General features: G+C 40.2%; 2 protein-coding genes across 3 annotated transcripts in view; both read left to right on the forward strand.

Annotated features, from left to right (window-relative positions):
* The window catches only part of SOS2 (SOS Ras/Rho guanine nucleotide exchange factor 2), a 45,487-nt gene extending 38,690 nt beyond the window's left edge, over window positions 1-6,797 (forward strand). Inside the window, exons 21-23 of the mRNA XM_070943088.1 lie at window positions 1,169-1,213; window positions 2,797-2,906; window positions 3,953-6,797. Of these exons, the coding sequence (XP_070799189.1) occupies window positions 1,169-1,213; window positions 2,797-2,906; window positions 3,953-4,453 (656 nt within the window). The 3' untranslated portion in view covers window positions 4,454-6,797. The remainder of the gene's footprint in view (window positions 1-1,168; window positions 1,214-2,796; window positions 2,907-3,952) is intronic.
* A 4,141-nt stretch (window positions 6,798-10,938) lies between these two features.
* VCPKMT (valosin containing protein lysine methyltransferase) lies at window positions 10,939-16,801 on the forward strand. Of its 2 annotated transcripts, XM_070943101.1 has the most exons (6): window positions 10,939-11,388; window positions 12,584-12,694; window positions 13,785-13,857; window positions 15,231-15,350; window positions 15,574-15,678; window positions 16,416-16,801. In XM_070943101.1, exons 1-6 carry the CDS (start codon window positions 11,099-11,101, stop codon window positions 16,428-16,430), a joined length of 714 nt encoding a protein of 237 aa, XP_070799202.1. In that variant the 5' UTR covers window positions 10,939-11,098; the 3' UTR covers window positions 16,431-16,801. The 2 variants fall into 2 exon arrangements, with proteins under 2 accessions (XP_070799202.1, XP_070799211.1); XM_070943110.1 differs by lacking the exon at window positions 15,231-15,350.
* The last annotated feature ends 2,721 nt before the right edge of the window (window positions 16,802-19,522 follow it).

Below are 19,522 nucleotides of genomic sequence, written 5' to 3' on the forward strand. Positions count from 1 at the left end.
TGGGAGAGTCTGTGCAGGTAGACATTGAAGTACAAACATGGAGGTGCTAGGGGTGGCTGCTGCTGGCTGTCTAAGGGTGCATGAGAATGTGTAGATGGCCACTGAGGTATGAGGTATGAGTGCAGCAGGTGCATGGGTGGCCACTGTGGGCAGAAGATTACTACAGGTACCATAACCAGGCTCTTTGGAGGAAAAAGTCACCAGAGAGCAAGTGACTTAACCAAAGCAATTTGCAACCTTACCTGCTGGCTGTTCCATTAACTTTGCTTGTGAGAAGCAAATGGTGATTATGTGCACAGGACTCTGCAACCATCATAAATGCTGTGTGCCAAAGACCTTAGATTGACCAAAGGGATTCTGAGACAGCCAGAACTTTGAGGGTCTTTGTTAAGTACCACTCATTCAACACTGTCATAACTTCGAATGGTCGCTGAAAGAGTGATCATTAACCAAGGACTACCTGTAGAGAAATGCTTTCCACAACCCTATGCTTTTTATTATAAACCCTGCTTCGAAGAGCTTAGAGCAAAATGCTTGCGGGTTAATTGACTGTAGATAACTGTTCCTCTTTTCTTAGTAATGAAATATTTTATTTCCCACATTACTGTCTTCCTAAATTCATTCTACTTTCCCCTACAAGCCACAAAATCCCCCTTGAAGACCCCGGTGCCTGAGTCAAAGATCAGTTTATCATCCTGGCTGGTGTACTGGTAGGAAGAATTGAGTTTGAAAAAGTTAGACTCTCTTGAGGAGAGAAAGCACACCTGCACCAATAAGAGCTAGTCAGATCCCACCTCACAGAGGTGGCCTGATTATGCCAATGATAGTTGGTCAGGTATGCCAAGTGGCAAAAACTCTGTCAATAGCAAAAAGAAAACATTACCTGAGGATAACTTAAGTCTGCCTCGGGTATAGTCTGGGGATCAGAGAAAGGCAATGCAATGAGCATGTAACAGAAAAAGAAATTGCTGGAACACATTTGATGATGCAGATAGGGAAAGGCTGTAAAAAAACCAAGACTAGTCCGTATACTCTTTTGTCAAGTTCAGGTGGAAAAAGTTGTGTCACTTACAATTAACAATACACTTTTTCGCTTAGCTGTATTTTCTAAACAATATTTCAGCAGGGAGAAGTTTTTGATTGTGTCCTTTCTGCCTTTTCTCCACAGGTAGCAACAACAGCATATTTGCTCCTGTCCTTTTGCCACAGTCAAGTAAGTATTTTGGCTGTTCCTTAGAATTCCATTGTCTCTTTGTATATGTATGCAAAAGAACAGTAAGAGTCACTAATCCTAAAGTTGTATGATCTTTAGCCCTGTCTAAAGCTGACAAGGGGAATAACAAATGAGCCAATTGACATTTTGAGGGGGTGATTTTCAGATTCTTTTGGGGAGGTTGGGGCTTTAGGGGCAGTTTTGAGGGAAAATATGGGTGCCTTAAAGTTTGGTGAGACATCAGAAAATGCCAAACCTCCTAAAAAATTAGAGCAATTGCTTCCTTTTTTTGAGGGTTAATGTGCACAAAGATTTATTGGTAACATTTATATTTGGGCAGTTTGGTGTAGTGGTTAAGGTGCTGGCCTTGAAATGAGGAGACTGACTTCTAGGCCTCCCTCCATGAAAGCCAGCTAGATGACTGTGAACCAGTCACTCACTCTCAGCCCAACCCCCCTCATAGGATTGTTGTGGGAAAAATAGAGGTAGGGCTATTAGGTATGTTCACTGTGTTGAGTTGACACGTGTGTGCGTGTGTGTGTAATAATATGACCAGCGAACTCAGATAATATGACTCTAGATGGTGTACAAAATCATTAAATAGAAATATAAAGCAACACTAAAACAAAACAGTTAAATGGCTATCAGAACTAAAATGATCCTATCCTACCAGGACTTTGCTCATTCTGATCCAGTGCCTGTGGAAACACCCAGCTCTTAACTGCCTTTCTAAAGGCTTGCAGGCTTGTGGCCAAAAGCCAGTTAGGTACCCAAAACCTTTGCAGTTGTTTCCCTTGACCTCACTATTGTAAACCTCCAAAATACTAAAAAAAAAAAAGTCCAAAAATGTCAGCTCCATTCACCATAGAAAACTGCCCATAGATTTTCTCATTCTGTCCTAAAGACAGAAGCTATTAAAATACAGGTAGAGAAAGCAAAACATAAACAAGGATATAGAAGAGGAGAGGAGAGGAGAGGAGATGAGAGGAGGAGAACAACAGAACAGAACAGAATTCTTTATTAGCCAAGTATGATTGGACACACAAGGAATTTGTCTTTGGTGCATATGCTCTCAGTGTACATAAAAAGAAAATATACGGATAGTCCTCAATTTACAACCATTTATTTAGTGATCATTTGAAGTTACAACAGCACTCAGAAAAGCAACTTACAACCATTCTTCATACTTACAGTATCATATCATTCCCACAATCATATGATCAAAATTTGGGCTCTTGACAGTTGAGTATCCTGGAGTCATGTGATCGCCATCTGCAACCCTCCCAGTTAGCTTCCACAAGCAAAGTCAATGATGGAAGCCAGATTTGCTTAATGATCACATCATTCACTTAACTGCAGTTATTTGCTTAACCATGGCAAAAACTATTGTAAAATTGGATATGACTCACTTAGCAACCGCCTTGTTTAGAACTGAAATTCTGGTCTCAATTGTGGTTGTAACTCAAGGACTATCTGTATCGAAAATAGAAAAATATTTGCTAGGGCTTATACATTTAACAAATAAGGTTTCAAAAGATTCAGTATGCAATCACACACTCCTAATTCTCTGGTTTGTTCTTCAGAATCATTCTTTAGTTCATGTGGGAGTTTGCATAAATTAAGTGAAGAACCCCTGGTTCCTCCTCCTCTGCCTCCTCGCAAGAAATTTGATCAGGAGCTTTCCAACTCAAAGGTAATCTTATATTTGAAAGAAACTTATTTATGTGTACAATATTTGTAGATTATGAGCAAAGTAGAGATCTTGTAGCTGTATGTGATTTTATTTCTCACCACTCAGTCTCCCTATAGTTTCTTCTGTGTTTGTGCATCTGCAAGTGCCTCCTCTCAAAACAACACATACCCACTTGCTTGTTAATTAGCTCTTGTGCCAATTTCATGTCTGCTGCATTAACCGTCTCAAACATGGCTTGTTGATATTTCCAGCCATTTTGAAATACTATAAGACACACCGGTGTATAAGGCGCCCCAAGATTTCAAAGAGTCTTCGGAGAGGGGCGGCATGCAAGTTGAATTGAATTAATAAATAAGTAAGAAAAAAAAGGTTTTTGCCCTCCCCGGCCTCCAGGAACACTGCAGGCCTCCCAAACCCTCCGTGTGCCCCCATTTTTCACAAAAACCGGCCCTTTTTTGCGGAAAAATGGGGCACAGAGAGGGTTTGGGAGGCCTGCAGAGTGCTGCTGGGGGAGGGCAAAAACGCCCCCATTTTTGCAAAAAACGGGTCTGTTTTTTGCAAAAACTGTTTTTGCCCTCCCCAGCCCCCAGGAGCACTCTGCAGGCCTCCCAAATCCTCTGCACACCGTTTTTGTGAAAAATGTGCCCATTTTTCGCAAAATTGGGACGAGTGGGGCGGGGCTTCAGGAGGCCAAAAATTGTTGTATTCGGTGTAATAATTGTTGTATTCGGTGCATTTCCACCCACTTTTAGGGGGGGGAAAGTGTGTCTTATACTCCGAAAAACACAGTACCTGTTTTTAGAGCTGAAATCCATACATTTTGGTGGAACATTAAACCATTAACTTTAAATCAAACTATTTTACTCTCTGAGGAGTTAATATTCGAGTTCAAGAATGATGAAGAGGTATGGAATGTTATATCTTGAGAATATCAGTGTTTTGATCCTGGAAGGAAATTTGGAGACGCATGAGGTTTAATGCAGGTTCTTGCTCAAAATAATTTACATTGGGAACAGTTTGGATGATTCTGCTCATATGTGTTTCAGGGTGGTTCCAGGTCTGATGATGATCCTCCTGCTGTCCCCCCAAGACAGCCACCTCCTCCAAAGATACAGCCACGAGTCCCAGCTTACACTGGTTTGTTTGATCAGCCGCTGCAAAGCCCTCCACCACCTCCACCAAGAGACCCTCTGCCTGACACTCCTCCTCCAGTGCCCCTTCGCCCTCCAGAGCACTTTGTGAACTGCTCATTCAATCTTCAGCCACCCCCTGTGGGACACTTTCACAGAGAGCCCGACTGGCTCCGGGAAGTTAGCACATGCCCAAACTCCCCCAATACTCCTCCTGGCACCCCATCACCTCGAATATTGCGTCGCTGGTGCATGCTTAGCCCAAACCTTAATAGCCTTGCAGCACCTCCAGTCCCACCTCGCCAGAATTCCAGTCCTCAGCTACCAAAACTGCCACCAAAGACTTACAAGAGGGAACTTTCTCACCCTCCTTTGCACAGACACTCTTTGCTAGAAAATGCAGAAGCTCCTCAATGACCTTCATTATGGTAGTCATTGACACTGGAATAGCAGCTCCTAACTTTACGGTTTCTCCTTAATTTATTCCAATGACACCGTGTATTTGAGCCCTTTGTCAGGCAAACACATGCACCAGAGTGCTGCAGATCAAGACTCATCCTCAAGCATTGGAACAACAACAGCCTTCAGACTCACTCTAGCCTGTTTACTCACACCATCAATCTTCTCCTCAGGGGATCAGTAACACTGCCTTCTCCTCTTCCTCTTCAGTGCTGTGACAAAGAAAACCATATTTTGCACTGTAAATGACACACTACATTAATTTTAAACTGACATCAGTTCATTGTACTGAGCCAAAACAAAAGTGGTTACTCGTGGATTTTTTATTTCCAAACTGGAGCATGAGCAGCCTTTTCTCTCCGTGTGTGTGTGTGTGTGTGTGTTTAAAGGTGCAATTAATTGGAGAACCTTCTCCAAACTGGTGTCTTTAAGCTGTATCAAGACTGTAATCTTAGCCAATATGGCCTTTTATAAAGCACCAGGTAAGATGCATTGAGAAGTGCTCATGAAGCGTTCTCACCCAAGCCGAGTTGCAGTGAATAGATTCATTTCAATGTGATTTACCTGGGAGAACTTTCAAGTGGATGTGCCCAATTGATGCCATAATTGATGGACTTCCTAACAAACATGAAGACCCATGTCATGTTTCTAATTTTGTTTTTATAAATCTATTCGAATACTTTCTTTTCAGGAAAAAAATTAAAATCAAGAGGTTTGTGCTAGACCATTATATTACTGCTGTTTTCAAATGTTAGGTGACATCATGTCTTAATTTTTGTAGTTTTGCTGCTGAAATTGGGAAACGATAAATGACTAAAACAAGAGTGTGCACTACAATTGGCCCAGTTAAGTGAGAAGCAGAAAAGGGTCTGCTTCACCCACCTGTTCAAGAAGAATTCAGCACGTATGTCCTATTCAGTTGTGCCTTCATTGTTTAAACAAGCGGAGGTGTCTTAAGCTAAAAAGTTGCCTGCTGTTTTGGCGAACAAAGCTATTGCGCCATATTATGTACAGTTGTTTATAAAGTATAATTTACAAAGTAATAACCTGTATACATTTCTGTGACTTGAGGCTTCTTCTGCAATCTGTTCTTTCTGTGCATTATACTATTGTAAGCATTTCTCTACATATTAGTGATGAAAACCATATTATAATTACCCTTCTTTCTTCAAATTAGAGCTTTACTATCATTATGGGGTCCCTTCTGAAAATGTAGTGTTTAAACCAGCAGATATTGAAGAATGCTATTTTGGACTCTTTGAAACTTAAATGAGACCTTCCTCTGGCCAGTTGAACTCTGTTCTTTTCCATTCAAGCTGGCATATTAAATGAGTCTGGTTTACGTATTTAAAAAGATCTGAAGAGAGTCTGGTAGCACCTTTTTCAATTAACTTTTTTTTTTTAAAGCATAAGCTTTCATGATGTGTAGAGTAACTAGACTTTGCCCACTTTAAGATGGGTGGACTTCAACTTCCAAAATTCCTAGTCAGCATGCTGGATCAACCAGTCCACACAACCATGGCTAAGTTGAGATAGACTGATATAGGATTTAAATAGGGATGATAGGAAAGGAGGGGATGACAGGTTGGTGATGTAGATACAGGTTACCTGTGAGACAGATTAGCAGTATCTTATTGATTAACAATTGTTGTTTTAAAATCCCTTTGTATTTGTTATCTTGAGCTTGCCTAAAATGTTTTGATGTATAGGTAATACAGATAGACTAATGACCACAATTGTGACTGGAACATACATTGTAAGTCATTGTGATCATAAGTCTAGTCAAACCTAATTTTATGACTATTTTTACAGTGGGCATTAAATAAATCACACAATTGTTAAGCAAATCCAGCTTCCCCTATGGGTGTTTTTTCCCAAAAATTGGCAAAAAAGAGCATAAAGTACAATCATGCGACTGCAGGATGCTACAAGAAGTCATAAATGTGAATCAATTACCAACCAAATTGCGATCACTCGGCTATAGGGATGTGGTAAGTGCAAGTGCAGGTCATAAATCCCTTTTTCTAAGGTCATTGTAACTTTTGAACAATTGTAAAAAAAAACTATCATAAGCCAAGGACTATGGTATGCACATTCAGCAATCTCTTGCTCAGTAATGACTTTAAAATGGGTTGGTTGAAATAGGTGCTACCAGGATTCCTTGGGATTTTTTTTATGACTAGGCTCTTTCACAATGTTCAAGTACTGTAGAATCCAAAAGCCTTCTCTTGACTGCTCTGTGGCTTTTTACTGTTCTTTGTATCAGAGTTCTTAACCAGACTAATAAATCACCTGGTCTTAATTTTTAAGAAAGCCTGTTCCAGTTATATTATTCTTGCAAAGATTATCATATTAAGAAAAACAGATGAAACTCCTTAGAACTGTCTTTAGGCAAGTTGGTGCCAAAGGCAGAAAATCCAGCATGGTACATTCCTCCTTTCCAGTATTACAGAGATTAAACAAGTTGATTGTTTGCCCAATAATTTTCATATCGCTTGCTTGTGGTGATAACCAGGGGTGCTTAAATCCGGCTGTGGGGCTGTCCTGGAAATATCAAAGGACCAGCCTGCAGTGCCTCTGCCAGCCAAAATGGGCCACGTGCCCCCCGCCCCCCATTTTCAGCCTCCTGCAGCACTCTGCCGGCTAAAAATGGACCACACGGAGGCCTCTGCGAAGCCCATTTTTAGCCGGCAGAGTGCTGCTGGAGGCTGGGGAGGCCAAAAACAGGCCTCGCGTGGCCTCCCATGTGCCTCATTTTTGGGCATTCAGGCCCAAAACGGGGCAGAAGGGGCCGCACGCAGCACCCCGTCCCTTGTTTTGGCCATCGAGGTGCTGCAGGAGGCGTCCGTCCCATCTCCCCCCCCCCACCAGCCCCTATAGAACTACAATGCTGATCCAGCCCTCGAAGAAATCCAGTTTGACACCCCTGTGGTAAACTCTCACCCTATGTGATATTTAAGCCAAAAATTCCAAGAGCTGGTAATGGTTCAGAAAACAGTTAAAACATTCATAAAAATGCAAGGGAAGGGAATTACAAGAAACTTACATTACTTTTTTGGGGAAAATAATTCTTAATAGAACTGTGTAAAATAGAATGTGCTCAAAGTAAACCAAGACTAGAAACAGCCACTTGGAACATTTCCAGAGCATTCTGGAAAGTTGGAATATCTACTTCTATTTCAAAATGGGAAGTTTCAAGCTCAGATGTGGGGTCAGTTCAAAACAGTCTGCACATGATTGGTTATAAATTTGTGTAAATACAGAGACTAATGCTAGAGAAAAACCAAAGAAACTCAATCAAAAGATTTCACTAAAAACGTTATCTCTACTCTTGCTATGGATGCCTATGGAGATTCTCAATCATCTAAGTCATGGTTGTCACAAAGGTGCTTTTCAAAAGGCAACTGGACTTTGTTTTTTTTTCTTGAAAACATTTTGCTTCTCACCCAAGAACTGAAGAAGCTTATTGGGTAAGTGAAACATTTTCAAGGAAAAAAAAAAGGAACTCCAGTTGCCTTTTGAAAAGTACCTTTGGGACATGTCTATGGAGATTCTCGGTCATCTAAGTGTGGGGTGTCAAACTTGCCTTGTCACCTGATGTCACAACTATTTTACTCTTTGCTAAACCGGGGGTGGGTGTGGTTAGTGTGTGACACATGTGGCCTATGGGCCATGAATTTGACAGCCCTGATCTAAGTCATGGTTGTCCCAAAGGTGCTTTTTCAGGAAAGGACCTTTGGGCCATCTTGCTATGGATACTTTTTACTAGGTATTGCATAAAATACACACCGGTTTCCCTAACAACAAAGAAAACTCCTTACCAGTTGTTATTTATGTTCTATTATTTGTGCATGTAGCCATTAGTAGTTTGCAAGTCTTATTTTAATCTTTATTATGCCCTTAGAGCCAGAAAACATCAAATATGCATAGCTTGCAAGTTAAAACTAATATTATGGCAACAGATAGGAGAGGGAAAATGTATTTGGTACTAAAGAAAATTATACCATATTATGGCATGTTTTGTTCTGAGTTAAGATGTCATGTGCACCTAACCATTTTGTTACACAATTAACAATTCTGACTCATATTACATGTGAATCCATTCAACAGTGGCTTATTCAAGAAACTTGTTAAACAATACATGGTTTGTTGTAACATCCAACATATTTGAAGACAGGTCATGTGAAATGAGTCCCATTTGCACATAAGAGGTTGATGCTCTATTCATATGAATAATTAATAAAAGGTTTTTGTATGTTCACAGTTTCAAATATTAAAACCAAGTCTTGATAACTCATGGAAACTCAGTTTCTTGCATCAGAAAGGTAAAGATTGTTTCTGATAGTTTGATAATACCCAATTTTTAAACTCAATAGAACCTACATCAGAACTTTCCACAGTGCTTTAGAGTTTCATGGAAGTTTGCCCCGACGAGGCCGGGAATGAATGCTTTCTAAGATACATAAAAGGTGATTTGGAATATTTGTGGTACCGGTTCTCAAGACAATAAGGTTGCACTCACCTAACATGTTTTATGAAGTCAGGTAAAGATCCAACAGGTGCATTTGCATAATATACTAATCTAGGTTTGTGATAACCTTGTCCAATTTTTTTTGGCTTGGCGTAACCTGCTTGGATAGCACAAGATTGAATGTATTGTGTAAACTCAAAAAATGTAATTATTCAATAACCAGGTAAAGCCTACAGTGTTGTATTAATGCAACCAGGATGGGTCTCATTGCTGTGTGAAAGTAACAAAATAGCTTTTCCTACTATGAGGAACAGAATACTTTCCACACAGGTAATTTCATTCTGATATACATGGTTTCATCTATGATCACCTTTCTCTTAAAAAGAGGCAGCAAATATAAACATACTGAATTAGATATTCAGAATAAAGGGACTGTGTATGTGTTTGGTATGGGCTATGGGCAGCTTTGCATGATCTTGGTGTCCCATCCCACCTGATTAGACTCAAAGAAGCTCTGTACACTGATCAGGATGCAATAGTGAGAACGCTTTATGGTGATATAGATTGGTTCAGAATCAGTAAGGGAGTTAGGGATGTATTTTATCATCTTTTCGTTAAATCTGCATGTTGAAGTGATTATGCGGAAATTAGATCTGGAACTGCCTGATGTTGGAATGAAGATTGGGGAAGAACCATAAATAATTTGAGGTACGCAGGTGATACAATACTATTGGCTGAAAATAAGGAAGACCTGGAAAAAAAGATCTGGAAAATCAAGAAAGTGAAAAAGTAGGACTGAGTCTTAACATCAGAAGAAGAAAAATAACGATAACAGCTGCAGATGGATATGAGATGTTTAAAATCAACAAGAAGGAAATTGAAATAGCTTGAGAATTTATCTTCCTTGGATCCAAAATTGTTCATGATGGCAGTTCTACTCCTGAAAACAAATGCAGAATAATCTTAGGCCACACTGCAAGGATTAACAAGAAGTAAGATTTGGAAAAGCAGATATCTTGATATAAATGCAAATGGCAGGCTAGGTAGAGCAATAGTCTTCCTTATAACGATGTATGAGTGTGAGAGTTAGACACTAAGAATGGCTTATCGAAGTGTTGGAAGAAATATTCTACAGAATTCATACCTTTGAACTGTAGTGTTGGCATAAATTATTAGGTATACCACGGGCAGCCAGAATAACAGTGAGGTGTTAAATTGTATAAAATCAGAGACAACACTAAAAGCTAAAATCATAACACTGTGTTTGATTTACTTTGGCCATGCCATGCATGCAAATTCATTGGAGAAGGCAATGATGCTAGGAATGGCTAATGGAACAAGAAGGGCAAGCAGCCAAACATGCTGGCTTGATAACATCAAATCTGACACAGTTGACCATCCAACAACTGAAAGGAGCAGTGCTTGACAGGGTAGCATGGAAAGCATTTGCCTATGAAGTCGGCAAGAGTCGGACACGCCTATATATTTAAACCAACCAACCAATGAATATATGTATTCGTTCAATTTCAATAACTGCTTATCCTCCAGGCAGCCAACGATCAAATCAGCTGAGACTAAGTACAATATTACAGGACTAGTCATTCTTTCTCAGCCCACACTACTTCATGCGATTGTTGTTGTGGGGGAAATAGAAGAGGAGAGAAAATGGATAGAAACGTGACATCAGCCGAGAAAAAAATAATGCATGTCAATGCTGCCAAGAAATACAAAACCAGATTTTCAAGGCCTGGCAAAAGGCCGGCAGGATTGGGGCCATCCTAATCTCCCAAGGGAGAAGGTTCCCGAGGGCGGAGACCTCGTGCACACAGATAGATTCACAGTTACATAAAGCAGCTATTTCGCTTTTTCCCTAACTGCCCTCATTCATGGCTGCACCGTCACTTCTGCCGCCGCTGCTATTCTCACGTTGTCCGCCTATTCTTATCCGGAGAGACACGCCCTTCGCGTACGAATTCACGGAGTCAGGGACTGGAAGAAAGTCTCTCCGCTGATCCTTCGGAGCGCCGCCGGGCAGCTGCGAGCAGAAAAGAGCGGCTGCCCGGTCCCCCTTCCTAGCTGCCAGTCAGAGGGCGCCGCCGGAAAACAAGGCCGGCCTTGCCCGCCCTTCCTTCATGTCGCCGCCGCCGCCGCCGCCACAACCGGCGGTCTTCTTCGAGCGGGAGCTGCCCCGGCGGGACGGCTCCGGGATCCTCCGGCTGACGCAGCGTTCGGCGGGCGGGACGGGCTCTGTGGTGTGGGACGCCGCGCTGGTGCTGGCCCGCTTCCTGGAGAAGAGCGCGGCGCAAACAGGGCAAGGCACGGAGCAGAGCGGCGGAAGCCCGGTGGGCCTTCTCCGCCACAAGGCCGCGCTCGAATTGGGAGCCGGCACCGGCCTCGTCGGCCTCGTGGCCGCCAGCCTCGGGTACGGGAGCGAGGGCAGTCGGTGGGTGGGTGGTGGATCCTCGGCTGCCGGCCCTTCCCTGGGCATCGCTGCCCCGTTTTGATGGAAGCAGAAAGGAGACGATGCCCGCCCCAAGAGCCTTGCTACCATCTCAACACCTTCCTGATCAGAGATTACCAAGAACGTTTTTCTTTAGCCCTTTTGGGGATGTACTTACTTACTGGTACTTACTGTTCATGTTTCTGAACCACCCATCTCCCTCAAAGAGGAACTTTTTACACAAGTCGGGGACTACTTACACAAAGTGCAAAAAGCCTTCCCCCCCCCCCCCCATGGCTATTGAATAAATCCAATTTGGGCAGGCTTACACTAAGCCAGAAATAATTGCTTACAAATTGTAATGGCTGTATTCATTCAAAAAGTTAAGAAATAAACAAGTCACTACATCTTAGCATGTCAAGTGAAATAGTTAATTATAGGCACAGCACTGATGATGCAAAATTCCCTCTATGCCTGCTCCATTGGAGGAAGAGAGAGAGAGAGAGATTATTTTCTTTCTAGGGCTATTATAAAGGGGTTATTGCAGTTATTTGAAAGTAAGTTAGGGCATATTTCACGTGTAATATTTTCCAGCTTAACTTGTATCTAATTTATTTGCCAGGAGATCTGACTCTGTGTTGCCTTAATACATTTCGTTCTGTACATGATTTGCTTTGGCAGGAATTTCCTGTACATGATTTGCTTTGGCAATTCAAACTTCTTTAAAAATTGACATTATGGAAGGGAGCCATGCTTGTCTACTGTAGTAAATCATCACTATGGATTCTGATAGCGCCTTTTCCAACTAACATCTTATTAAAAGGAAGATCATTTTATCAGATGCACACAAAACTAAACCCCATATTAGTCTTAGCCCAGTGTTTCTTAACTTTGGCAGATTGAAGATGTGTGGATTTCAACTCCCAGAATTCCCCAGTAAGTGTAGACAAATTTGAGAAACCCTGGTCCAGCCACTCTGTGCATCAGATGAAGTGAGCTGTAGCTCACAAAATTTTATGCCATTCAATAAATCTGTTTAATCATAAAAGATGCTGCCACCCTTCAAAGAAATTGAGTGGTGGGTTTTATGCTTTCATGCTGTTTTCTGCCTTGTATTGTTTGAATAATAGTGGAGGACCAGGAATACTAACATATTTTCCTTCCACCTTTTTTGTAGAGCAAACGTTACTGTTACTGATCTGGAGGAAGTTCAGGATTTATTAAAAGTGAACATTGAGAATAATCAACATCTAGTGTCAGGTTCTATTCAAGCCAAGGTACTGAAATGGTTTGTATTAATTTTTTATTTTATTTACTTTAAGAAATTGAAAACCAATTTTGGTTAATCAGACAGAAGCTAACAGAGGCTAATTTATTTTATATATTTAATCATATTTTTAAACCATCTCCCTCACAGACGGAAGATGACAAGATTAACTAGACGGATGAAATATTTTTAGCCTACCTCAGTCTGTAATACAAAGGATCTTGATAAATTGTTGGAGTGAATTATATTTAAAGTTACACTATAAAGTTTGATAAGACTTTGGAAAAATTTAAATAAATGATACATCGGATGTGCATCTAACTATACTGCTTTAAGAAACTTGGCTAAAATTCAGGCCCACATAAAATAACTAATGAATCAAATGTTATTTCTATATTTTTTTATTAGATTGATTAGATTTATATGGCCATCTGCTCATATAAAGCAATTCTGGGTTACTAAAACAATAAAAATACTGGAGTTCGGTGGCCAATAAGTTTAAATTATTAATAATGACAAGAACAACATTACTAAAATAACTAAATTCTATAGATAAGACACATCAGGAAACAAAGAGAAAAATGACCACTGAAGATAAACCAATCAATAACAAATACTCCCAATATTGTTTGTGTTACGTCAATGAACCTTCATGGCTTTAGGCTAGATTACTTATTGTGTTTTGTTAGATTTGGTAAGAAGGCCTATTTCAGGTGCTATCGCCAAGAGATACCATCCAGCAGGACCCAGGAAGAGAGCCTCTTCTGCCATGGCATCCATCTTCTGCAATATCATCCCCTCAGAGTAATTATGCCCTGAACTTGCTGGTCTTTTGCAAGACATTACAAACTTGTTTTTGTCCTCAAGCCTGGAGTCATGATAGTGTGGATGATCCTGTTTCTGGGTCATGATTCTATTAAATATGGGATGGCATGAGTGGTCTCAGCTGTTATCTTTTTTTAATATTGTTTTTAATTGTGGTTTTTTAAAATTCTGTTTTTAACTGTTAGTCCCCCCTCCCCCGAGATTCATGTGAGAGAGACGGCCATATAAACTATGGTAGTTAAATAAGTAATCCATAAATCTTTACTCCTTTTATTCACATGTTTAGGGGGGAGGATGTGACAGATTTTCTTCCTGCGCCTGATTTCATATTGATGGCAGATTGCATCTACTACGAAGAGGTAACTGCATTCCATTAATTAATATTAGTGGGCTAAGAATAGAGTTGAGGGCAGGCAAAGAATCTCTAGCTTTGTAATTGGGATTAAACTTGTGACATCCTTTGAACTGATTTTGATGCTGTGAGATCATTGTAGAAATGCCACAGTAAAATGATAATCAGTGGGCTATATTTTTCTTTGTACAGTAGGGTATACAAAGCCTATGAACACTTTTGAGACTTTGACCAGCGAACTGAACATTTGAGTCTTACGTTTTGCCATAAGATTTCTGAGTGACCTTGAGGAGCCCACCCTACCCAAATTCTTTAAAATTACATTTATTATGGTTAAAAAAAATACCTGTCCTTCTGTTAAAGGGCTAAGGTACCTGCACCCATCTTGTCCTCACATCATTTCTGTAAGATACCCACAGGCAGTGATAGTGAGTAGTCCAAGGTTATCCAGCGAACTTCATAACTAAATAGGATTTTGAGTCCAGATTTTCCAGTTCTGGTCAGATGCTATACATTTAGGGTAGACAGCCAAGGGTCCCAGTTACGTTTTAGACTACAATTCCCATAAACCTCACTCAGCATGACAATTTATTCATGATTATGAATGTTGGAACCTAGGCAATTCTCTCCTTCTGTAACTCCTGCGTCACCTTATCTCAGTCTAATAGAATCACATAATGTTCAAATATTTTGGATTGTTATTTTCATTTTATTTATGCTTTCTTGAGTACTGCTGGTAAAGTAACTTGTGGCTCATTCAGCCAACTGTATCCATTTGTGGTAGCTCACATTATTGCTTAGAACGTATTTTTTCCTGAGAAACCCTTGGAGAGGTTTCCTTCTCAGGATTGTTCAAACTCTTTAGGAATATTCAACAGCTGCCACCTATTTCATTCTGTGAATAAGATAGAGTGATGACTGTTTAACCAGCCCCAATAGTAAAAAAAAAATGGTGAATGTGCCCTGTTTCCTGAATTCCTGCATTGCATCTTTTAGCCATTAGTGTAAACTAACATACAGTTAGTTTAATACAGTTAATACAGTTTCATTTTATATTAACTGACTGAAGTTTCTTAGAATTTTTAGGAGCTATTTCCATATAGTTATAAAAATAATAGCCTTTCAGTGCCTCATGATTGTCATCCTAAGTCTATATTTTGATCTTTCTCTGAACTGATTCTACTTGCACTTACTACTGCTATCTGCCTGGTAATTATCCCAAATAACTTAAAGTTTGAGAGGCCATCAAAAGAAATAATGATATTTGCTAATACAGTGATCCAGTTGTTTCTATTCGACTTTTTGAACTACAAGTTGGACTGAGACATATATAAACAGTGGGTGAAGGCTAAATGTCAAATATTTAACTTTCACGGTTAGTCACTGGAACCATTGGTTAAGACCCTGAGGGACTTGGCTGGCTTGGATACTTTCATCCTTTGCTGTTACGAAGAAAGGACTGTGGGACAAAACCCAGAAGTAGAGAAAAAATACTTTGAGGTGAGTCACGTTAAAGTGTTTCTTGATCTGGAAGAATCAAATTTCTCTAGGGAGGGGGGTTTGCAAGAGTAGAAGGGCAGGTTTTCAAAACCAGGATTCTAAAAAACTGAGTAATGACTTCATGCTTTATATTATTTCCGAAAACAGTCATAAGAAGCACAAATAGTATTTTGAGAATAATGTGGTTTTTAAGAATTTATTCTGGTATAATTTTAAATCACAGCTTCTTCAAAGGGACTTTGAGTTGCAGAAGGTTCCCTTGGGTGAACATGATGAAGAATATCGAAGTGAAGACATTCATATCTTTATCATGCAAAAGAAAAAAATGGTAAGTATTAGCCTCATTGGTTCTGCAAATGAGTTAAACGTGTTCTGGATATCAATCAGAATAGAGCTGGAAGGGACTTTGGAGATCTAGTCCAACCCCCTCCTCAAGAAACAGATCCTATAACCAACCCACCTTCCTTCCTTACAAGCCGATTGAATAAAAATGATATGAGACTCTGATTTAGTGTCATAGTTATCCACTTCAAATCAAATCCATCTTTATTCCAGTTACATACAGCATATATTTGGAATCTCTTATCTCTTATCTTTTTTGACCTCCATTTCTTTACATATTCAATTTATATGTCACCTGACTTCAAGTGATTCTGAGCGGTTTAGAAAAAAAATAAGAAAACACCACAAAACAAAAAAGAATAAAGATGCACCAATAAAATAAAATCAGATGAGAAACAAAAAAAGAAAAGGGGGTGTTTGTTTCCAAACATGCTCATCAAAGGCCAAGGTGAAAAGCCGAGTTTTCAGGGTTTTTCAAAACACAAGTAGAGAGGGAGCCATTTGAATCTATGGGGGAAACCTTATTCCAGAGGGCAGGCATTGCCTCATAGACGACTCACTATGGATAAAATGTTGTCCCAGTGCAGATATAATCCTGACTAGATGTGATAGCATCAAGCAAATTAACACATGGCTGAGGGAAGAAAGTGTGTAGCATGTAATTATGGAAGGAAATTGCTTTTGGTTGTTAGATTCAGCCAAATTGTTTGTTACATTTTTCAGAATATTTCATCGTGAAATCCTTGATGCTGTTTTCTGACCTCTATTTTATAGAAGAACTCTGAAGAAAATTGGAAATTAAAGCATTTTTAATAAATTTTCTGCAGAACATCTCTGCAGCCAAAGGGGAATCAGCATATTGTTTTATACTAAAGTGATTTTAGAAAAAAAATCGATTCTCTTGAAAAAGAACTACAAGCTGAAGGAGAAAGAAAAAAGAAAAAGAGAAAAAAGAAAGAAAAAGAAAGAAAGACGTTAACCTGAGAATGTCAGGTGAATGGTTTTGTATGAATATATGCATAATATGCAATCCCTCTTGGGCAAAACCTGTTTTACTATTAACATTTTATTAGAAAATTTATATATTAAAATTCTTTTTCCTATTTAAATGGGCAGAATGGTGCATCATAGGATAACAATTTTTGAACCAAAGTATTACGAATGGGCTTACCATCCTGCGGGGAAAGGAAGAAAGTGAAGAGGGAGGGAGGGAGGAATAGAGCGGAAAAAAACTCTCAGCACGTTTCTTGGCCCAGGCTGCTCCCTTCATCTTCCCCAAAACCATGTGGCACTTGTGGACCCCCACACATCCTCCCTGGCATCTGCCACCCTCCCTGTGTGCCTTTCCTAGCCCACACAGCACCTCTATCTCCATTCACCTTTTCTGACCTGCACCACACCCTCATGCAGCAGCCACCCTGAGTCTCCGGAGAGGGTCGACATATAAATTTAATAAATAAATAAAATCTCTTGGGCACTCCACACACCCTTCTTGACCCATACTGCCTCCCTGCACCACTCCTGAACTGCATGGCTTATCTCATGCGCTCCCAAGCAGTCCCATGCACCATCTCCGAACACACACACCTCCAATTCTTCTTGAATCACATCAACTCCCTGTGCACTCTCCCCAACCTGCATGGCATCTCTTCCACACATCCAGAGATGCTTCCCCAACCACACAGCACCTCTCATGACTCCCCGCTTACCTGTCTACTAGCCTTGGACTTGTAATTTCCCATTGACTTTTTCCATGCAAGCTTCCCACAAGTAAAGTAAATGGGGAAGCTGGCAGAAATTCTAAGGAAGTGGGAAGCCAGGAAGAAAATGACAGAATAACAAGGAAGAAGGGAGGAGTATTTCTGATGCTCTTTACCAGTTTCCCCTCATGTAAATTCAATGGGGAAGACAGCGGGAAGTCAAAAGTTGTTCCTGCTCCCATAGCCCACCCGCGGTCATTCTGTTTTTCTGTTTAGTAAAGAAATGTCTCTTTAGTAAAGAATGACCCAGCAGGTGACGGGTTCTCAAACTATTGTTCTTATCCTAATGCATCTTTACATGTTCACTGAACTTACTGCATAGTTTCAGACTTTTGCCTTTATTTCTTTTTTAATCTATTCAAAATAATATATTGAAAATATGATAGTCACATATAGAGACAAAAGTTAAAAGGCAAAGTCTGCTGTGCCATTGGGTAACAGAGTTGCTGTTTTTGTGCAAAGGGGCATGTAGTCTTCAAATTAATTCTAAGACTGCCCAGGGCAATCCCACATGATTTTATTCTATCATTTGTTTGTTTGTTTATCACATTTATATACTCATCTTGTGCTGGTGTGGCCAATCACAATACCATCATACAGTAGCAAAATATTTTATTCTGGAACTCAAGGCAGTGATGTACATAGTCTTCCTTTTATTCTTCCCCATGGCAAACAACCTTTGAGATAGGTAGGGGCTGAGAGAGTAACTAGCTCTGTTACCCAGAAAGCTTTTTTAGATTAGGATGGAATAGCACCTGGGTCTCCCCACACCTTCAATACCTCTTGCTGATGTTTCTTGCGTATGGCTCCCTGAAGACATCACAAGTTCAACATAATGACATACAGGATGAGCTAGTCCCGCCCAGGTAGGCTTCTCCAAAAAACCAGGATCCAACAAACCCTTGGCTTCTATCCTGCAAGCCAATGTGCAGGTTCAGGGGAGAGCCAATGTAGAGTGGTGACACTTAGCTGGCCTGCTTACATGCTGAGTTCCAATAATAATGCCTGAAGAGGGTTAATGAGCTCTTACAAAACACTCGTTTGCAACTTCTGTTGCTTTGAGCAAGTCCACAGCCAGCATTTCAGAAGACTTGTAGACAAAGGGATAAACTGATAACAGTGTTTGGATTGTCACCCAAGGATTGTCTGCACACCACACTACTAATCCATGAGAAACAAACTAAAAAGGTTGTGTAACATGCACCAAAAGAAACTTGCTGCTCATTGTAAGGCGGTGGGATGTGTACATAATATGAACTACGCATCCATACTGTGAACGTTTTGGGTTTGGATTAATGGCTGTAGTTTGTAAAGATGGTTTATACGTTTCAGCCTGTTACGCAAACATTGGTTTTGTACCAATGTTCATAGTCAACAAATCTACCTACAAAAAAAACTGATGAGGTGTTCATGGTGAACCAGTCACCTACCTGTTTAACCAAAGATTACGTAATCATATATATTTGATTTTCTTCCCTACTGCATTGAATGTTAAGCCTGTTGGATTTAATTCCAGTTCCAGGTCATACTGAGACCAGAAGATGAAAAAGTTAAAGCATAAAGTCAAGATCAGCTCCAGAATACATTAATGTAGTGTTCTTGGCAACAATATGGAAATGATTTGCCACACAAAGTTCTTCCATTTCTCAACCACTCCTACCGCACAGGTATTCCCTGAAGGTCTTCATGCAAGACGTTGGCAGCACACAAACAAATAAAAATAACCTGACTCTTTTCTGCTCCAAAGCTAAAGGCAGCCAGGTACTGCCTGCCACTGCTGAGAACCTGCAACGCAGGGCGTGAGAATTAACTTATTTTTGGGATAGCCAACTTCTCCAAAGCCAGAAGGAGGCAGTATAAGATAGGAGACTTACTCTAGCCTTCTCTCAGACTAGCACCTAAATTTTCCAGAGAAATGTGTATATCCAGTGCTTTACAATGGTTTATAGTTCACATCTACCACAATAAATTACATGCTCAATAGCATTCTAGCAATTGTTTTGTAGCTGTCAACAGTGTTCACAATCACAAGACAGCGGGCAAAGAAGGAATAAGTATTAAAACTACTTG

Source organism: Pituophis catenifer, unplaced genomic scaffold (assembly GCF_029215685.1).
Source record: "Pituophis catenifer annectens isolate HBS135680 unplaced genomic scaffold, rPitCat1.0.hap2 SCAF_1, whole genome shotgun sequence".
NCBI classification, from domain to species: Eukaryota; Metazoa; Chordata; class Lepidosauria; order Squamata; family Colubridae; genus Pituophis; species Pituophis catenifer.

Coding starts and splice junctions, on each gene's coding strand:
- VCPKMT (XM_070943101.1), top strand. CDS start 11,099: ATGTCGCCGCCGCCGCCGCCGCCACAACCGGCGGTCTTCTTCGAGCGG. Junction 12,695..13,784: donor CAAGCCAAGGTACTGAAATG/GTTTGTATTAAT, acceptor TCACATGTTTAG/GGGGGAGGATGTGACAGATT. Junction 15,351..15,573: donor TAGAGAAAAAATACTTTGAG/GTGAGTCACGTT, acceptor TTTAAATCACAG/CTTCTTCAAAGGGACTTTGA.